This window comes from Podarcis pityusensis (genome assembly GCF_964106645.2).
Source record: "Podarcis pityusensis genome assembly, chromosome: 3".
Lineage (NCBI taxonomy): Eukaryota > Metazoa > Chordata > Lepidosauria > Squamata > Lacertidae > Podarcis > Podarcis pityusensis.
The window spans coordinates 96165905-96185011 of record NC_138026.1 but is presented as its reverse complement, the minus strand read 5'-3'; the positions used below and the strand labels follow the sequence as shown (position 1 = coordinate 96185011).

The 19107-nt window shown below is 41.6% G+C and overlaps 1 protein-coding gene across 5 annotated transcripts in view; it reads right to left on the bottom strand.

Annotated features, from left to right (window-relative positions):
- Positions 1 to 19107, bottom strand: part of USH2A (usherin) — a 440966-nt gene that overhangs the window by 123417 nt on the left and 298442 nt on the right. For all 5 annotated transcript variants that reach the window (XM_081000469.1, XM_081000470.1, XM_081000471.1 and 2 more), the window contains exons 43-47: positions 17212 to 17334; positions 14100 to 14263; positions 9549 to 9758; positions 8025 to 8227; positions 4265 to 4377 (exon numbers count right to left, since the gene is read on the bottom strand). In XM_081000469.1, the coding sequence (XP_080856595.1) occupies positions 4265 to 4377; positions 8025 to 8227; positions 9549 to 9758; positions 14100 to 14263; positions 17212 to 17334 (813 nt within the window). The remainder of the gene's footprint in view (positions 1 to 4264; positions 4378 to 8024; positions 8228 to 9548; positions 9759 to 14099; positions 14264 to 17211; positions 17335 to 19107) is intronic.

Genomic DNA, 19107 nt, shown 5'->3' with positions numbered 1-19107 from the left:
ACCATAGAATGATATATTAATACATCAAATTGCCACAAAGCATATGTTGGAAAGCAAAATTTGAACTTCTTATAAATTTCTGATTCTCAGGAGTACCAGGGCAGGGTAATCTACTTTTGGGAAGTACTGACACTTGGTTGACAGACAGGACTTTCAACAAGAACAGGTAAAGGTAAAGGACCCCTGGGTGGTCAAGTCCAGTTGAATTCAGCTATGGGGTGCGGTGCTCATCTCTGCTTTCAGGGTGAGGGAGCTAGCGTTTGTCCACAGATGGCTTTCCAGGTCATGTGGCCAGCATGACTAAACTGCTTCTGGCGCAACGAGACACCGTGACTGAAGTCAGAGCGCATGGAAACACTGTTTACCTTACCGCTGCAATGGTACCTATTTATGAATCTACTCACACTGGTATGCTTTCGAACTGTGAGCTTGGCAGGAGCTGGGGCGCTGGGCACTGAAGTTGCAACTTCTGCAGGCAAACCACTGCACTATGACCCTTCCCTTAGCTTCTGCAGATCGGATCATATCTGTTGCCATATTCACTCAACTAAAAGGCGGAGCTAAAAGCTGTCTGCTATAAGTGCCCACAAAACCAGACTGTAGCATTATAAAATATGGACAAAAACCAGGCAAAGACAGGTTCTTTTGAGTTCTATAAGTTCAATTAAGACTTAAGCATATGCTTAAATATTTCCTATTAAAAAGATGGACTTACTAGTGCTTCACTCTAGTAGGATCACGCACTTATCATATGTTATTCCCAACATACATTTTAAAGAATGTTAAAGCCCAATTACATGACTACTGTCAGAATACTTGGTGACATTGTAAATTAGCATTCATTTAAAGTGAGATGGTTACATTCAGATAGCAGCAGCTGAGATAAACTTTGACATTTTTACAGAATAAAAATAACACAGTGAACTATTATTCCACTACCTTGAGGTATAAACAGAGGAACGTATAACAATAACAATATGTAGAGGAAGGATTAATGTCACCTGTGAAGGGATAACTTCACAGGTTACTTGTAGAGTCACCATTATTATTCTGAAATCTCCATCTGACTTGCTGAATTAATGCCATAGTCTGTGAAAGTCTGTTTTATATTCACTGCATATTCTACTCAAGGCAAAATATATATATCCTTACATACAAATGACATTACTGACAAACATATAGAGACAAGAAAGAAAGAAAGAAAGAAAGAAAGAAAGAAAGAAAGAAAGAAAGAAAGAAAGAAGAACCCTTAAAATTATTTGAAGGCTGGATATACATCTTAGTGTGTACTATTTTGGAGCTAAGCAAATATGGAGTAAACAGTATTTAAGCATAGAATGCTTTTGACATGGCGTTCCTTGTTTTTGTATTTAATCTTTTTTTACAAGATGAAATTTATCAGAATGGATAAAAGGAAGTGCTTATTCGCACAGCGCATATTTAAACTATGGAATGTGCTCCCCCAGGAGGCAGTGATGGCCACCAACCAGGATGGCTTTAAAAGAGGACTGGACAAATTCATGGAGAAAAAGGCTACCCATGGCTACCACTCAAGATGGTTATGCTCTGCCTCCATTGTTGGATGCAGTCATGCTTCTGAATATCAGTTGCTGGAAACCACAGGAGTGCTTTGTGCTTGGGTCCTGCTTGCAGGTTTCCCATAGGCATCTGGGAGGCCACCGTGAGAACAGGATGGTGGACTAGATGGGCCGCTGGCCTGATCCAGCAGACTCTTATTATGGTGATATGTGAACAGATGGGACTCCATGTGCAAACGACAGGTTCATACAAGATTCTTTGAATTGGGCCTTTGACTCACCAAGTGAATCAAGACTGAGCTAGAACTGCACAAAAGGTCCTTCTGATACAAGTGATGCCTGCTGGACATCTTTCATTACCACAAAACGTTGGCTAAGCTGCTAGAAAAGAATAGCTTTCCATTACAGTAAGGGGCTATCATCCCAAAGACACTGAAAAAGTTGGGTAGTTAATAACAGTTTCTGCAGAACTTGCACAACTGATATCCCTGCAAATTAAACATAGTCCACCAGTTATGTCTGACAGTGTATGAGGGTCTCAATAAAGTTCCTGTTCTCGCTTGCTGCCTGATAGGAATAGTTAAAATTGGATACATGTCATGGGTTGCATTTGGCTGCTTGATGGGTCACAACTTGGTGAGACTGCCATGTCCTAATGCATTGTGAGAACCCATTTAAACCAACTGTATGCAAAAACAATAATGGTATAGCCTTAAAATAGTTCTTAAAAGTCACAGCCCACTTGCTCCCCCATCCTCAAAAATACACACATGCAACAAAAGAGGAAGAGCTATAATAATTCTAATAAAACCATGTTGCAGAATGTGAGTTGCACTGCCCTCCTCCCATGTGGCTCTCTCCTAGAAATCATACCTTTTCCCCATTGGCAGATATGTATTAAAATGTCTCCTTGTTTATACAATCTGTTATTTTCCCCTTGAACCTATTCCTTGATGGAGGATAAATAAGAAAAATTCATATGCAGGCCAGCACCTACTGAAACTGCCAGCTGTAGTGTTTGTCATATTTCAATCAAAGTTGAAGCCAGCCAGCCATTTTTATACTGCATGGTCCCTACATACTCAAGGACCAGAATTAATGAATTAGCTATTGATTAAATTCCACTCTAGCAAATCCACCGTGGCAAATAAATGAACTACCCGGGGCACGTGTAGGCCACAGCCAGACATGTCCGGGCAATCGATCAGTAGTTAGTATTCTTTTGGGATATGGGAACAGCTGATGATAATATGACATGTAAGGGAAGGCAATGGAGAAAGTCTGTTTCTGGCTCAGCAGATTATAAAATCTGCAAGGTATTTCTGATCTTCTTGCATTTGTATGTTATGACATTTTTAGTTTGTATATAATAACAGAGACATGCATAAGTGTTTTCCATACTTCAGACAAAAGCGTACATCAGTGAAAGTCAGGGGTGGGGAGAGGGATGATTTCCAGAATTGAGTTCTTATCATCAAACAAGCTTTCACTAGACATGTTTATGTGACAGAAAAATAGCAAGCTTAATTTCACCTAGCAGTTACACTTTGCACAGACAAATAACAGAATTCAGAGAAAATGTACAAAGAGAAAACAGAAGTTTCTTTGAAATACTGCATGTGTAGATCCGTTTTGTTAGCATATTTCCGAAGATTTAGGTGTCAGATTGTAGTTATTCAAAAGAGACGCTTCTCCCACTCACAAGAAACAAGCTAAGCACCAATCTCTGCCAGAAGTGTAATAAAACCACATCAACAATAACAAGCACGCAGGAGGCTAACTACTTTATTGTTGCCGTAATTTTGATAAATGTCTTGGCACTGGGCAGCCATTAGTTACAACCTCTCTTCTAGCCACGCTGGCACTCCTGGATCTTTTTAGGAAAAGAATGACGGCATTTGTCCGTATTCAGCTCTTTCCCCCAGTCTGGCACCCATTTGCTTTTTGGGGGATGGGGAGGGAATTCTCCATAAGAAAAAGGTGGAAAAGAGAATACAAGATCAAATATACCTAGATCTTCGTTCAGGCATTGTAGCCTCGCATTCAATGGCAATGCACTGCCCCTCCATCACATCCCTGTTGCCCACCCCGTTCATCCACCAAACACAGAAAGAGGAAGGACTTCAGCAGCGAGCCTGATCTACGCACCAGACCATAAATATACATGGAGGGAGCTGCAGGTTCAATCTCTTCTGGATGAAAGATCTCAGGTTACCGAGCTGGGAAATAACTCTTACTTGTTGATAGAGTGTTCTTTACATGTACACACTACATGTAAAGCACATAGCTATGTTTCTTGTTTTTCTTTAATTACAGGCATGGGGCATGGTTGTGCTTGTTGCTGGGATCCTAGTGTGTGTGGTTCCCTAGCTGTAACCCTCAACAAAATATTGCCATTATCTTCACTGACACCCCCCCCCCGCCCAGCATGGCTATGCAGCTTAGTAAAAATAAATAAAAGTGGCCATTAATGTCAATGGAAACTTCTATACTAAGCCTCGCTTGGTCCAGAGATCCACAGAGGGAGACTTCCAGACAGTTAGGAAATGCTAGCATAGATAGACCAGTGTAGAAGGCATCTTCATAAGTTAATTGCACTATTTCTTCTTATCTTTGACACTATGAGCAAACAACAATCATTTTACAGGCTGAAAAGCACAAAATCATTTTCTGTTTCTTTTAACTCCACAGGTTCTTTTGGTTTTAAGACAAAGACACTTAAATACCGTGGACCGAGGACGTGAATCCGTGGTGCCGATAGCTCTTTTGGCTCATCTTCCACCGTGGTAATTTGTGTTTCGTTACTTCTCACACAAGCGTACACTGTGCAGACTTCAACCTGGAATAGTTAGCAAGAAAGAAAAATATAGTTTTAACTATTCAGTAACTGAAGTTAGAGCATGACTGCAAATCAAGTAAAATTGAGTTCAATGTGATGGTGGGGACTTAGGAACTTTTTGGGAAGGATCCTACCATATTTTTGCGCTAGCATAAGGACTGGGGCTAGGGCAAGGGTACTTCCCCCCACATGCACCATTCCCAAATCTGCTCCAGAGGGGGAAGTCACACTGGGAAAGTGAAAGTTAATCCCCTCATGCTAAGCACTACTTGGCACCACTGGTCCATCTAGCTGAGCCTTTCTCAACCTGTGGGTCCCCAGATGTAGTTGAACTACAACTCCCATCACCCCTAGCTAGCAAGGCCAGAGCTCAGGGATGATGGGAGTTGTAGTCCCAAAACAGCTGGAGACCCGCAGGTTGAGAACTGCTGATCTAGCTCAAAATTGTCCACATTGGCTAGCATTGTTAAACAGAGAACATTCTCAGCCCTATTTGGAGATGCTGGGAATTCAACCTGGGCTCTTCTGCAAGCAAAAGGTAAAGGTAAAGGGACCATTGACCATTAGGTCCAGTCGTGACCAACTCTGGGGTTGCGGCGCTCATCTCGCTTTATTGGCCGAGGGAGCTGACATTTGTCCGCAGACAGCTTCCGGGTCATGTGGCCAGCATGACTAAGCCGCTTCTGGCGAACCAGAGCAGCACACGGAAACGCTGTTTACCTTCCCGCTGGAGCGGTACCTATTTATCTACTTGCACTTTGACGTGCTTTCGAACTGCTAGGTTGGCAGGAGCTGGAACCAAGCAACGGGAGCTCACCCCGTCGTGGGGATTCGAACCGCCGACCTTCTGATTGGCAAGTCCTAGGCTCTGTGGTTTAACCCACAGTGCCACCTGCAAGCAAAGGTGTGCTCTATCACTGAGTTATGGCTCTTCCATTTTGAATGAGGACTGCAGGTAAATACCGTTACTCCATAGTGCCAAATCTTATAAACTTGCCTTAGCGACTCTAGGTGTTTGCAATCAATGCACTGCTAAGAGAACAGCTTCCACCTTCTCAAAGGGATCTTCCCTCCCCACACTGTTGTTCTGAAGATTCCTTCAACCTTCCTAAGCATATTTGGGTTTGAAACAGGGCATGTGCAGGGGCTACGGACTCTTACAATGGCCACAGAACTCTTACTGAACATTTGTGGTCACGGGCATCACTCAAGCTAACTCGGTCTGGGATTGCTTAGTATCCATATGGCGGACCACCTAAGAAACCTAAGTTTGTCACCTTGAGGTAATTAGACAAGCGATGACACAGACAAGAGTTAGTCATTTAGAGCACATGGCACAACTCTGCACCTGTTACACTGATCTGGTTCTCATGCACACTTAGTCAAATCCTGGCTAAGAATGAGGGAGCAAAGGTTTGTTCTAGGTTTACTACCTGTGGTATGTTTGTAGCAAGACAAACTATAAGCTGGGTTCAGCTATATTGCTAAGGTAAAGCATGGTTTAGTTCCATGTAGTGTGACAGCAGCAGCAGGACTGAGGGAGGAGTGCAGCAGCTGTGATTTTCACTCCATACATTTGCATGCTCTTTCATTCATGCTTAGCCATGGTTGGGCTTAGTGTTACATGGCCCAGTGACTGCCTATTTGTTTACAGGCTCAATTTTAGAGGCTGGTGTTCATCTACAATCCCTAAATAGTTTGGGGCCAGGCTATCTGAAGAACCATATGAACCCATGTGAACCTGCCGGAGCCTTAAGATAAACATCTGAAGCCCAGCACTCTGGCCTGTCAGTGAGAATTCTATATACATGAAGAAGCATCTCCAACCACATCATTCAGCCCAGACACTGAGGTCCAGTTCCCAGGGCCTTCTGGCAGTCCCCTCCCTGCGAGAAGTGAGGTTACAGGGAACCAGGTAGAGGGTCTTCTCAGTATTGGTGCCCACCCTGTAGAATGCCCTCCCATCAGATTTCAAAGAGATAATCAATTACATAACTTTCTGAAGACTTCTGAAGGCAGCCCTTTATCAGGATGTTTTTAATTTATAATGTCTTACTGTGGGTTTTTATATTATGTTGCAAGCCACACAGAGTGGCTGGAGCAACCCAGTCAGAAAGGTGGGGTAGAAGTATACTGCTGTTGTTGTGGGATCCCCTCTAATCCTTACCATATCACCTTTCTGAATCTACCAGCTTTTTATTTTTTAAATAGGAATGGTTTGCTTTCACAGCAATGTATTAATGTTTGATGAACCCTGAAGATGAGAGACAAAATATGACTCCCTCTGTTCTTAAGAGTACTTTAAATAGCTCCAAAGAAAGACTAATAATGTCACCTTTGCATTGGCAACTCAATACATGAAAAGTACCAATCGACAGATGTCAACACATGATGACAAAGGACAAGGCAGGCACAAATGTAGATATTTTTTAGGAAGCTAAGTATTTGGGTAGGGACAGAGTATGAAAGGCAAAAAGGTTTTTTTAAAAAAATATCCACAATTACAACTTTGGATTTTCTCTTCTAAGTCATTGCCACAAGTGCTGGCCCTAATACTCAGATAGGATAACGAAGAGCAACTGATTAATATTGCCTTTGGTAAATTAATATGAAGGTCCCCGAAGTGTGAAAGTGCTTGGAATTTGCGTTTCTGTTGAAGAAAGACAAATGTGTCCATGCAGAAACTGGAAAGTCATATGTGTATTAATGGAGGTGGGGGCCTGCTGTTGCAGAGGGGTTGGAACATAGAAATCTGTTATGGTGTGCCTCTGGGTGACGTTTATTTATGGCACGCTGCAACGGGATGCAAATTTTAGGACAAAGTATACATGATTACTGTTACGACCTGCCCATACATAATTCAGACTAAGCCAAGTCTGAATGCGACAAACAAAATGGGAAAGTTGCAATTAAAGCAAAACAAACTGTTCAAGAAATAAATGCAATTCAATTACAGGGGAAATAGTTGTAAGCTCTTGTCTTGAACATAATTCAAAAAACCTGAAAATTACATATAGATTTTGGGGTAACCCAAGGATAAGGAGACAAGAGGAGGAAAAAGAAGGAAAAGAAAGGTTTTAAAAATTAATGGTATTTTTAGAAGACTAGGATTTCATGGCTGAGATCAGCCTGTTCCACAAAGAGAAGGGAGGAGGGGAAGGATGATAAAAGGCTAACGAATGCAATATCATTATTTCTCTAGGTTGATGTATTATGCATGCCTGATGTTTCTAAAACAATTACAATTTTGTTTTAATGAGTAGGAGTAGGATTGTTGCCTCTTTATAATATATATTGTAAGTTTAGTGTTATGGGATCAGAGGAGATGTAGTTTTGATGTTCTTGAGATAGAGGAAAATACACAGATGCAAAAATAAAATGTATGCTCAGAAAAAAAAATGCTTGTGAGCCCATTGATTTAAAAATATGAAACCATTTATATGTGTGTCTATACAGAACTCCCATCAGATATATATATATATATACACATACTACAATAAATGCTTGTGTGGTTATTAGATTTGCATGTTTTTATATATGTTCAGAATTGTTCCTCGAAATACCAATGAAAAGCAGAACACTCTCCCACCCCAATTATGTAAAATCAGCTACAGCATACGTATAGATTAAAAAAAAGTTGTTCAAACCTGTATATCATAAACAGTGAATGGAGACAAATCTCCTAAAAGCAGAGACCCGGGTGCCTTCATTCCAGTCTTGTATCGCTTATTATTTACATAGACAGAATACTCTGTGACAACACCATTTGGGTTTGAAGGCGATGTCCAGATGACACGTACAGCTGTACTGTTGATGATGACAACCTCTGGAGGGAACATGCCCTCCGGCTCTAGAAATGAAGGAAGAAGCTGAATAAACTCCAGCTGTCTCTGTAAAATCATGTGTTTAACCAAATGCAGATTAGAATTTGGGTTTAGCAGAGGGTCTGCTGCTTATCTGCTTGCCTCTGATGAAGTTATCACTGTCTGTATTCCTCTCTAAATTGGCTTATTATAATCTCAGTCAGAAACAGTGGGAGATGGTGGTAAAGCGCTTTGTACCACCAGCATCGCCTTCATCTTTAGCAGAATGCGACCAGTGGGATACAATGATCAATTATTCACTTATCTGTGTGGCCCCATCCACAATTATTTGGTTTGGCTTCATTCTTCACACATGCCCAAGCAGCAATCTTGTTCCTAAAGCAGCAACTTTAAATGCACTCTGTGGCGAAAAGTGACATATCAATAGCTTTTAGCAGCCTTGTAACTTGGGCAATGAGAAGCAATGTGCAATACTGTTATTATGTAAATGGTTTTGAATGCTGATTACCAAGGATAATGATGAAGCCTCACTCCTCCTCTTCAAAATCTTCCTTAGCGTTAAATTACACAAATTATTTAAGCATGTCAGAAATAGCTATGCAAAAAGACCTATTTCCATCTCGTAGGTCCATCTTAACCAGTTGAAAAATTGCACTCGCAAGGAGTTCTATTTTATAAACAAAAGGGGGCTGACCTTTGGCATTGCAAAGGAAATGCAATCCCCACTTAAAGTGCTTTGCTAATGACCTGGAACACTGGCTTCTGAGGTAATGATATTATAATGTTTATAATGAGACTTTATAAAGCCAAAAAGATTAGAAAGGCCATTCCAAACACATTTCAGATTCACAAGTTGCTTTCTTCCCTCCCTCCCTCCCGCTTGCTAACTGACTTGGAAATGACTCATAGGGAAATTCTCCCAGAGAGTGGGGTTTACACCTTCCATTTTTGGTGACTCAGGAATGGCCCGAGAGTTGACTGTCATGTCAAAAGCACACTGCTTCGCAGAGCAAATCTTTTTAAAAACCATTAATTGTTTTTTAAATCTCTCCGTTTATTGACATGAACTCAGCTCCAAACTGAGCACACGGATAGTAGTGAACAGGGCAGGATGAGAACAAAGTGGGTTAATATCCGCTATTAGAGCTTTGTGCTGCTGTCTCAGTGGGACCTTTTATTGATCGGCCACTTGATGACAACCAGCACTTAAGCATTTTAGCGTTTTAGTCCTTTTCCCTCTTATACCGGAAATTTCATAATGGAAGGATGACTGATCTCAACCCTAACAAAAATCAATCAATTTCATTCTCAGATTTTAAGCCAGGCTGCATCCAGTACTAAACCTACCTCCGTCTGATGTACTCACATGCACCACCTCACTTGTGATGCTGTGCACCCCATTGAAGACTTGAAGCGAAATCCAATACTCTGTGTTAGGTTGTAGTTCTCCAATGACAGCTAGGTTTTCACTGGCGGGGATCTTCCTGGCGTTGTCATGGCCAGAGGTGTTCCAGGAGAGGACATAATATTCAATATTTCCTTGAACATCTTGCAAGGCTGTAGAATTAATTAATTTTTTAAAAAATCCCAATAATATTGAAAAAAGAAACTGGAAATGAAAGGATAAGTAATAATATTCTTTCATGTTCTGGTACAGTATTAAGTTTACCGGTAACACTGGTTATATATGCAATAGACTTGCTGCAAAGGCTTGTGCTCATGAAACTGTGGACTTTGAGCCTAGCGACTAGGCACCAAGGTATAGTTAATCTTATCAGTGCCAAATATATTAGAAGCATGGGGAGTAAACCAACTATTCCATGATGTATATGTAATTTGGATTCCTAACCCCTCTTGGGAACTGCCTTGAATGCTGGGTGGGAAGACCATGCTTTGGGGACGTTCATCCACCACTCCTTGCACATACTGATTCCAGGTCAGCAGGGAATGCACAGGCCTGTCTATTTCACTAATTACGGTACATCCAAGCAAAGTTCCAAATTATTGATTCATAAAAAACCACGCCCTAAAGGACTCTTCAGCTGTTGCCAATCATAGAGAGAAATAAGCATCATGGAAGCAGAAATTTCATTCATAGCCTTCAGCATGAAGAACTGCCTCTATCATGGACTGAGCAAGATTTGGCTCTTTGGTCCCCACTCCCTCACCCCAGGAGGCCCTCAATGGAAGCTGCTGCCTGGCAATACCAGTATGCTGTCTGAATAAACCTGGCATCATATGGCTACCAAGTTATTATTATTTTTTCTGATACTACATTTGAATGTGATTGTATTCTTTTGTGAATCACTTTGAGGGCCTTCTGGAGGCTATAAAGTGTGGTACCAGTATTCTAATCAAACAAACAAACAAATGTACACTGAGTCTTGGGCCATACACCATGTTCCTACATGCATCGCTGAAATGTAATGTCAGGGAACTGCCATAGGAGCTAGAGGCGGAGGGAAGGCTCCAAAGGGATGCAGGAGAGGGTCCCAGTAGGGAGAGAGGCAGCCCATCTGCTGGGGAAGGAAATCAGTGTAACACCAGTGGAGAAGGGGGGCAGGTGGGGGAATCGGGGAGGAGGCTCCAAGACTCTTCACTGGAGACCAGCGGAGAGAGTACGGGTACTCCGCTGCCCACACCCTCCCTGCGCAGAAGACTTCCGCGCAGGGAGAGTAGGAGGAGACTTGGCGTCAAACAACTTTTATGCTGGAAAAGGTTTAAGAAACGCCCACTGACGGATTCTGCCAGCGACTGAGACAGTCACGATGCTGGAGGCTGTTCAGTCAGAAAGGGTTAACCAGGTAACCTAGCCAGGAGTGGCGGCAACTTACGCACGAGCAACCCCTAAACCCATTACATGTAAGATGCATACGCAGACATTACACATCCAGTATTGTTGAGAATTACATTCTTTGCATTATGGCATTGAAACCTACAGGGTTGGCTATACTTCAAGGACAAATCATGCCATAAAACATGGGTAGGCAAACTAAGACCCGGGGGCCTTCTAAATCCAGCCCGCAGATGATCCGGGAATCAGCGTGATTTTACATGAGTAGAATGTGTCCTTTTATTTAAAATGCATCTCTGGGGTATTTGTGGGGCCTGCCTGGTATTTTTGAATGAGTAGAATGTGTGCTTTTATTTAAAATGCATATCTGAGTTATTTGTGAGGCATATGAATTTGTTCTCCCCCCCCCCAAAAAAAATATATAGTCGGGCCCCCCACAAGGTCTGAGGGACAGTACACTGGCCCCCTGCTGAAAAAGTTTGCTGACCCCTGCCATAAAATAACATTTTGGACACTTTCTGTTCTAGTTAACATGTGAATATTGTACTGAAAACAATGGAATTTAGGAGCGCTTATCTTAGTATGCCCTAAATCCTAAACTTCAAGCACAACCTAAGCATCTGAGGGAAATGACAGCATCATTGCTACTGAGATGATGATGATGACTGAATCTATATCTCACCCTTCTTCCTAAAGGAAGAAGCAAACATGTGTATGCAAACATGCTTTTTCAAATGAAAAATCAGTCAGGGACAAATGTTTGTAATACAAATATAGGTCACATTACTCAAACCACTTAATCCAAGAGGTACCAAATTTAGCTGCTCCAAAGTAAAACTTTTAATTATGATACCATAAAGGACTGACTCTAATCCTATTTGGATTTCAATCACTTTTGGGGATATCAGTGCATAGATAGGAGAAATGGGAATCACACACATACCGGGCCCCATCTTCCCATCCACCAAATGTGTGAAGAGAACCTAAGTACCTGTAATGTATACATATGTAGGCTCTTTGCGTGAAATTAGATCACTGAAAAATGCAGGCTCCCTGGTTGTATGGGGAGAGGAAAAGTTGTACCTGCGTAGATTTGTTCAGAATTTGAGCAAATGCATGGAGAGACTGTGCACTGATATACCATCTAAACAGAGCTTTTGTTTCCAACTTCTTTTATTTCTATAGTGCAATTTTAACAGGAGCTACGTACGCCCAACTTCTGTTTTTCTCTCAAGATCCCACCAGAAACAAAGACATAAAAGAAAGCTATTTTCAAGTGATCTAGTTATTGGAGGGAAAGGCATAGGCCTGTGACAAAATGAAAACATTTGGAAGAAGGTAGATTGCTAGTTTGCCTAGTGTAATGCATTCCAGCAATGAAAGAATAAATGAGGGTTTGCTCTAATGACCCTCACTTGATGTTTAACCTTTGCATTCATAAACAGGTATCTAGGAAATTTCTGCAGTAAGAATGAAAATGAAGCCAGATTGCATTACCTCTATCTGGAAGGTCAGAGGTTCAGATTACTAAAGTAATGAAACTTCAGCAGCCTGCTTCAGATCTATTAGGTTTGTCAGTTTTTATAAGCATGCTTACTTCAGGCATCCAATTATAAAATAAGGAGCCTATATTTGCTGAGAGTCACTAGCAAGTGCTTACAGACAGATTTGCATGTACATATTGAAGAATTAACCCACTGCTTTGATGGACAGGTAATCTGGATTAAATGGATATGTTCCTTTTAAGATGACACAGCACAAATGTGTACTTTTGCATGCACAGAAAATCCATAACTCTCCTGGATGTGAAGAAGAGTTTGAACCAAAATACTGGCTTCAGCAAGTCATTGTGCCAATCTCCCAAGAGCTCTGAATCTATGTCTTATTTTGCTCTGGTTTTATTATAATTGACCACAACATACAAATTGTACAAACCAAAGATTTGTACATACATGGAGAGCAGGGGCAGGCACAGCAGGCATGATCTTGCCTCTCTTCTATACAATGATTATACCTATATGGAATTTCAAGGTTGAAAAAGGGGCTGGTTTCTTCCCAGGTTTTGTTTCCATCATTTCGAAGGCATTTAGCTCTTAAACAAGATGCCAATGATCGTTCAGCTCACCTGAGCAATGTAAATCATGAAAATGGATGACTTTGAGCTAGCTCATATACGGATGACCTAAGCTTGATGAGTGCAACTTCACTTAATGCTGGGGCGGCTAACCTTTTTTGGCCTGAGGGTTGCATTTGTTATTGGTCAATCCTTTCAAGGGCCACATCCAGGGGTGGACATGCACAAAGCATAAGAGAGTCTGAGCAAAGCAGAAACTGCTCAATCCAAATTCACTCTCTTGCTCGCACATCACACACATGCAGGGGACGCACACATACAGACTACACTTTCACCAAACATATGGTACACCTACAGACCACAAACCTGCTTGGTAAACACACACACACACACACACACACACACACACACACACACACACTTCACCTCCCCATCATCTCATTCCCACTAGAGCACTGTAGTGGGGAAGGGGGTTAATGAGAGTCTTTTTTAGCTCTCCATCAATCTGTTCAGGGGGGTGGGGAAGGTTGTAGAATCCCAGGCCCTCCCCCAGCAAACTGGAATAGGAGAAGTTCAATGTTACCTACGATGCACCTCTCAGCTGCTTAACTGTGGCACAGAATGAGTTTTGTAGCAAGTCAGAGCACTCTGGAATAGGAAGGAGCATGTCAGTCTCTCCCAGTGTTTCCCATCAAGGAAACAATGGTGGGGCAGAGGGATACTGATCCCATCGCTGCAAATGACTTCACTGCCAGTAAACTGAATGCGGGGAAGGTGGGTCATAAGAAACAGCTTGGCAGGCCAGACCTGGTCCTGTTAACCACCCTGGCCTATTAATTTGCATGTGTGAATATACCAACACAGATCTGACACCACAGATCAAGCTTTCACATCCTTTTGATTGCAAAACGTTCCCTCAAAGTTCACATATTCTGCTGTCTGTCCTTAAGTGCAGAGAAATCAAGCAATCCACATACATGTGGGAAACAGCCCAGCCCTGACTGGGAGTCAAAATAACAAGGGCACTTACTTGGGGTGGACCACTTCACTTCTATAGCAGTATGGTTAAGAGGTCGTGCAGTGACGTTACTTCCCTTCTTTGGAAAACCCGCCAATGTTGTAGCGACCACTTCTTCACTTGATGTGTATCCAACCTCATTGTGCACTATGGTCTTATATTCATATGTTGTGTACCTAAAGGATTAATACCATTAAAAGAAATAAAAAAATATATATCCTTTGAAGAGTTGAGGCATGCTAAACATCTATTATTGTTCTACTAACCATGAAAAAGGAAGGCTGTTTTTTCTTCTCTTTTAAAAAGGTGCTTCTTTAGATGAGATCCGGACAAAGAATTACAGGTTTGCTTGAAATACTAGGCCAATACTAGCACAGTAACAATAAACAAAGTAAGATGCCATATAGGATTGTTATTGTTTTCCAAAGTAGTGAGGGATTACAGCTCAATTCAAGATGCAATTACAGCAATGGCAAGCTGCCAGCACTTAGATATAAAGTTGATTCAATGGTGCTTTTTCCTCTTTGGGAAATCCCACTGATCTGAAGCTCTGCATCCCACCCTAACAGTATTTGCCTTATGCTTCATCAGCTGATTCCAGCCAAATATAAAAACTCAACCTTTCAAATAATACAGCTGTGTAAGTTCAAGCAATGTGTGCTATAACTGCCAATGAATGAATGAATGTGTGAGTGTGAAAGGATAGCCTCATCTAAACACTATATATATATTTTTTTAAAGTTATAACCAGAGAAAACCCTTTCTCCCCTTTAATCTCTTTCAAACAACAACCGAAGGTAAAGGGTCAGAGCCTAAACATATAAAAGCTGTACACATACAGCTCCCTATTAGGAATTAGAACCCCACTCCTTCCCATCCATAAACTCAGTGGATGTGGAATTGTGCATGACAAATAACACCTTTGGGGCAGATGGCATCCTCAAGGTTACCTTTTGGTGGGAAAATGCCATTGTGGGGGTGACCGAAAGCCTGCTCCAATAAGCCGCAATCCTAATCAGGATAAGGCCCCCACCCCCAGCCATCTGCAATTTTTGGAGAAAGAAAGTGGAGAGGTGGATGCATTCATTTTTCTTTCTTTTTTTGGGGGGGGGGAGAGTTGCACCCTTAACAAAAAAGCATACTTAATCTAAGTTGTACTTTAACTCTTATTCTTTCAAACTTCACTTCATCCCTGTAGCGGCAGCCAGTCTACAGTACTCCCACCATTCCAGACTATCAGTTAATCCTCCCCTTCCTCCCCATGCTCATTAACCTCCTCAAACTTACTCCAGAGTCATCTGTATTTCCTACAGTGAGATTTCCTTCTGGATACACAGACAACAAAATGACTGCAAATTTATCTTACAACACTGTTCTCAAACGTCCTGCCCGTGGATAATCTCTATATCTAACTGTCTTTCATAGAATCTTGTCCACTATTGCTGATGCGCAAATGATACGTGATGTTAATGTTCCCTTTTTTGCTTGCAACCTAAACTTGCCTCTAAGAGAACAATCTCCAACTGGAAACTAGCACAGAGGGCATTTTAATTTCTCCTTCCCTTCTGGGTTTCCACCTCCAATTCAATTCAATCCCAGCAGCATTTGGTCATAGGTAGGGAAAGAAACAGATATCTGAATCTTTTCTTTACAATGCCAAAAAAAGACGGGGTGCTATATGGAGGTGTATAAAAGGCATGATAATAAGGGTTGGTAAGCCCTGACAAAGGTCCGTATAGTAAAAGCTATGGTTTTCCCAGTAGTGATGTATGGAAGTGAGAGCTGGACCATAAAGAAGGCTGATCGCCGAAGAATGGATGCTTTTGAATTATGGTGCTGGAGGAGACTCTTGAGAGTCCCATGGACTGCAAGAAGATCAAACCTACCCATTCTTAAGGAAATCAGCCCTGAGTGCTCACTGGAAGGATAGATCCTGAAGCTGAGGCTCCAATACTTTGGCCACCTCATGAGAAGAGAAGACTCCCTGGAAAAGACCCTCATGTTGGAGAAGGGGACGACAGAGGACGAGATGGTTGGACAGTGTTCTCGAAGCTACCAGCATGAGTTTGACCAAACTGCGGGAGGCAGTGGAAGACAGGAGTGCCTGGCGTGCTCTGGTCCATGGGATCACGAAGAGTCGGACACGACTAAGCGACTAAACAACAAAAGCCCTGACGCTGGGCTCCTACTGGAAATTATGCCTTGACTGGCATAATATTAGCACATTGTTGAATTCCATCCTATGTTATTCCTCTCGCAGAATGTTATGGCAAAATTAGGTTACTCCCATAATTTATGCAATTAATTGGGTACATTGTCGTTAGTTATTCCATCTCAATGCAAAGGAAATATCATTTGCAGAGTAAAAGGAACAACAGTGTATACTGATCATATTCAGCAGACTGATTTCTGTTCTGAACACAGGACTAACAAACAAACATAGGCAATTTCCGCTTCCATTTGATTTTTTGTTGGAATTATCCAACATCCCTAATGGCAGCCCCTTCCCCAGGCTGTTCCTTCTGAGCACTTCAACTGTTCCCCTCTACTGGATATCAACTATTGGTGTCATAAAGCCTGTCCTGTAACCCTTGAGCTAGCCAGCTGTCCTCAGGTATGGTGGAGAACACTCTCCTGTCATCAGTGTTGAAGACTGAGCTACCAGTCCACTTAGAATGGAAGGGGCTACCATCTTGTCCTTCACCTCAGGCAGCAAATGCCTTAGGCTAGCCTTGTTTCCTAGGCAAACACATCACTAATTTACAGTGTAGATCCCTGCTGCGCAGATGCCCTGCATGTCAATGTGTAAGCCGGTGCTTGTATGATTTGACTTTAAAATTAAATATGTGTAAATGGCTTGCCTGCTACCCTGGTAGTTCAAATCTTGCTTTCCAGAGCCTGATGCTTTTTAAAACAGAACAAAAATTGCACGCAACATGCAGGAGTCACAAAACAGCAAAAACCCAGGTGTGTTAATAATGGCAAATGCCAAAGGAGATGACAGAAAATATTTCATTACATAATTAACATGTTCACAACACAGAGACATGAGCAACACTTTGAACTATTAAGCATAGTCTATACAAAATGCCAGCATTTGTTTTTATAGTTTTTGTAATCTCACCTGCTAAGACCCTTATCTTCATAAAACCACTGAGTTCCTGAGTAAATATTGTGCCAGAGATTTAAATCTTCAGGGGGATTTGATGCAAGTGGCTGCTGGATTTTACGTCTCAGGAGCTCATATCTAACACAAAAGACAAGCAGAACGCTGGGATTATCTCAACTAATGTTATTACACAAAAATCAGGTTGCTTTTAAAAGTCACACACTATTTTGTTTTTACAACTGTAAAGTTTTTTTTAAAAAAAACCACGTTTCAGGATTTGACATTTTTTGTAACTTACCTAATGAGTTTCAAAACGGATGACGATATGTTTCACAACACGTCTTTTATTAGGAGAAAAAGAATCTGAGAGTATTTAATGATTTATAACATTAAACATTTGCATAACCTTTCAGGATAACTTGACTTAAATTTAGTACAGCACAGTTCACGTTAAGGAAGAAAAGCTCAATGGAATCTGTACAACTGAATTCACAGTTGAAGCTATATCCACAATGCAAATTTAAACTGGCTAGAATTGGTTTAATTACAACAGCTTCGAAAACTTTCTGGAAGTTCATTGTGACTGAGAGTTGTGACAAACAGGCTTGAAACCAATGACCTTTGGGGATGTGCCTTACTTGTTTCAGGAATTCTCTTGGACCTATTGTAACCATTGCTACCTTTATTTTTGATGTTCCAAGGTGAACAGTAGCCAAAAAGACAGCACCCACAGATAAGATAGAGGTATCAGCAGGCTCATACCCCTGACCTGTAGGAAAATATTGGTGGGGGCAGAAATCCAAGAGCCCATCATCAGGACTGAGTGTGTTCAATAACCATTGTGTGAGCAAAACAGGGGTTATAGGAATAGAGTATCTTGTAAAAATATACAGCATGCTGACTGACTGGAAGAGTGAATGGGAGGATGGAAGGTCTAACTTGTTCCTCCTGTTTTCTGATTAAATTTAAGTGAATTTATAAAACAAATTCTAGGATTGTACCATGCACAGTTTGGTTTTACCAATGCATACAGGGCCGTTGATAAAACACCGCAACAAAAGCAAGCTTGACGTGATTGTACGCATGATCGTGCCAAGATTTGTCTTGTGCAGTGTTTTACTAAGGCACAATTGCATCTTTGGAAAACATCACACAAAATGACACAGCTGTATCTCTACCTCTCCATCCCACCAGAATTGAAAGAGCCTGTACAGTGGTCAGCCAACATCTAAAGGCAATAAACTGAGATGGATAAAATGGGGGGTCCTGTGAGTGAATAGTTCTCAAGAGAGCTGACATGTCCTGAAGGAGAAGGTTCAAAGTCTGGGGTAGTCACTGATGCCAAACTCTCACCTGAAGCATTGGTTGCTCCAGTGGCAAATAATGCCTTTGCCCAGTAACAGCAGGTTCTTCAGCTATGACTTTTCCTGAACCAAGATAATCTGGCCACAATAATTCATGCTTTGATAGCTTTCCATATAAATTACTACAATGCATTCTACATGGAGCTGCCCTTGAAGATGATCTAGAACAGGGGTGGCCAACTCCCAAGAGACTGTGATCTACTCACAGAGTTAAAAACTGGCAGTGATCTACCCCCTTTTTGGAAGATGCAGCTAGTGCATAATGTAGAATGCTGAGTGGAGCTGTCACAGGAAGCACATCACTCTTCATTTTAAGATACCAGGAACTGGTATCTCTTTAAGTGAGATACCAGGAACAATTCAAAGCGTTAGTACTAGTGTGCAAACCCCTAAATTATTTGGGACTCAAGTACTTGAAGGAGTGCCATTCTGCATATCCCGCAACCTACAGTTTACAAGGCCCTTATTTCAGTCTGTTTGCTGCAGATGCCACGGAGAGTGGGAATACACTCTGCTCTGAAATTCCCTCCCAGGGTAGACCTCCCAG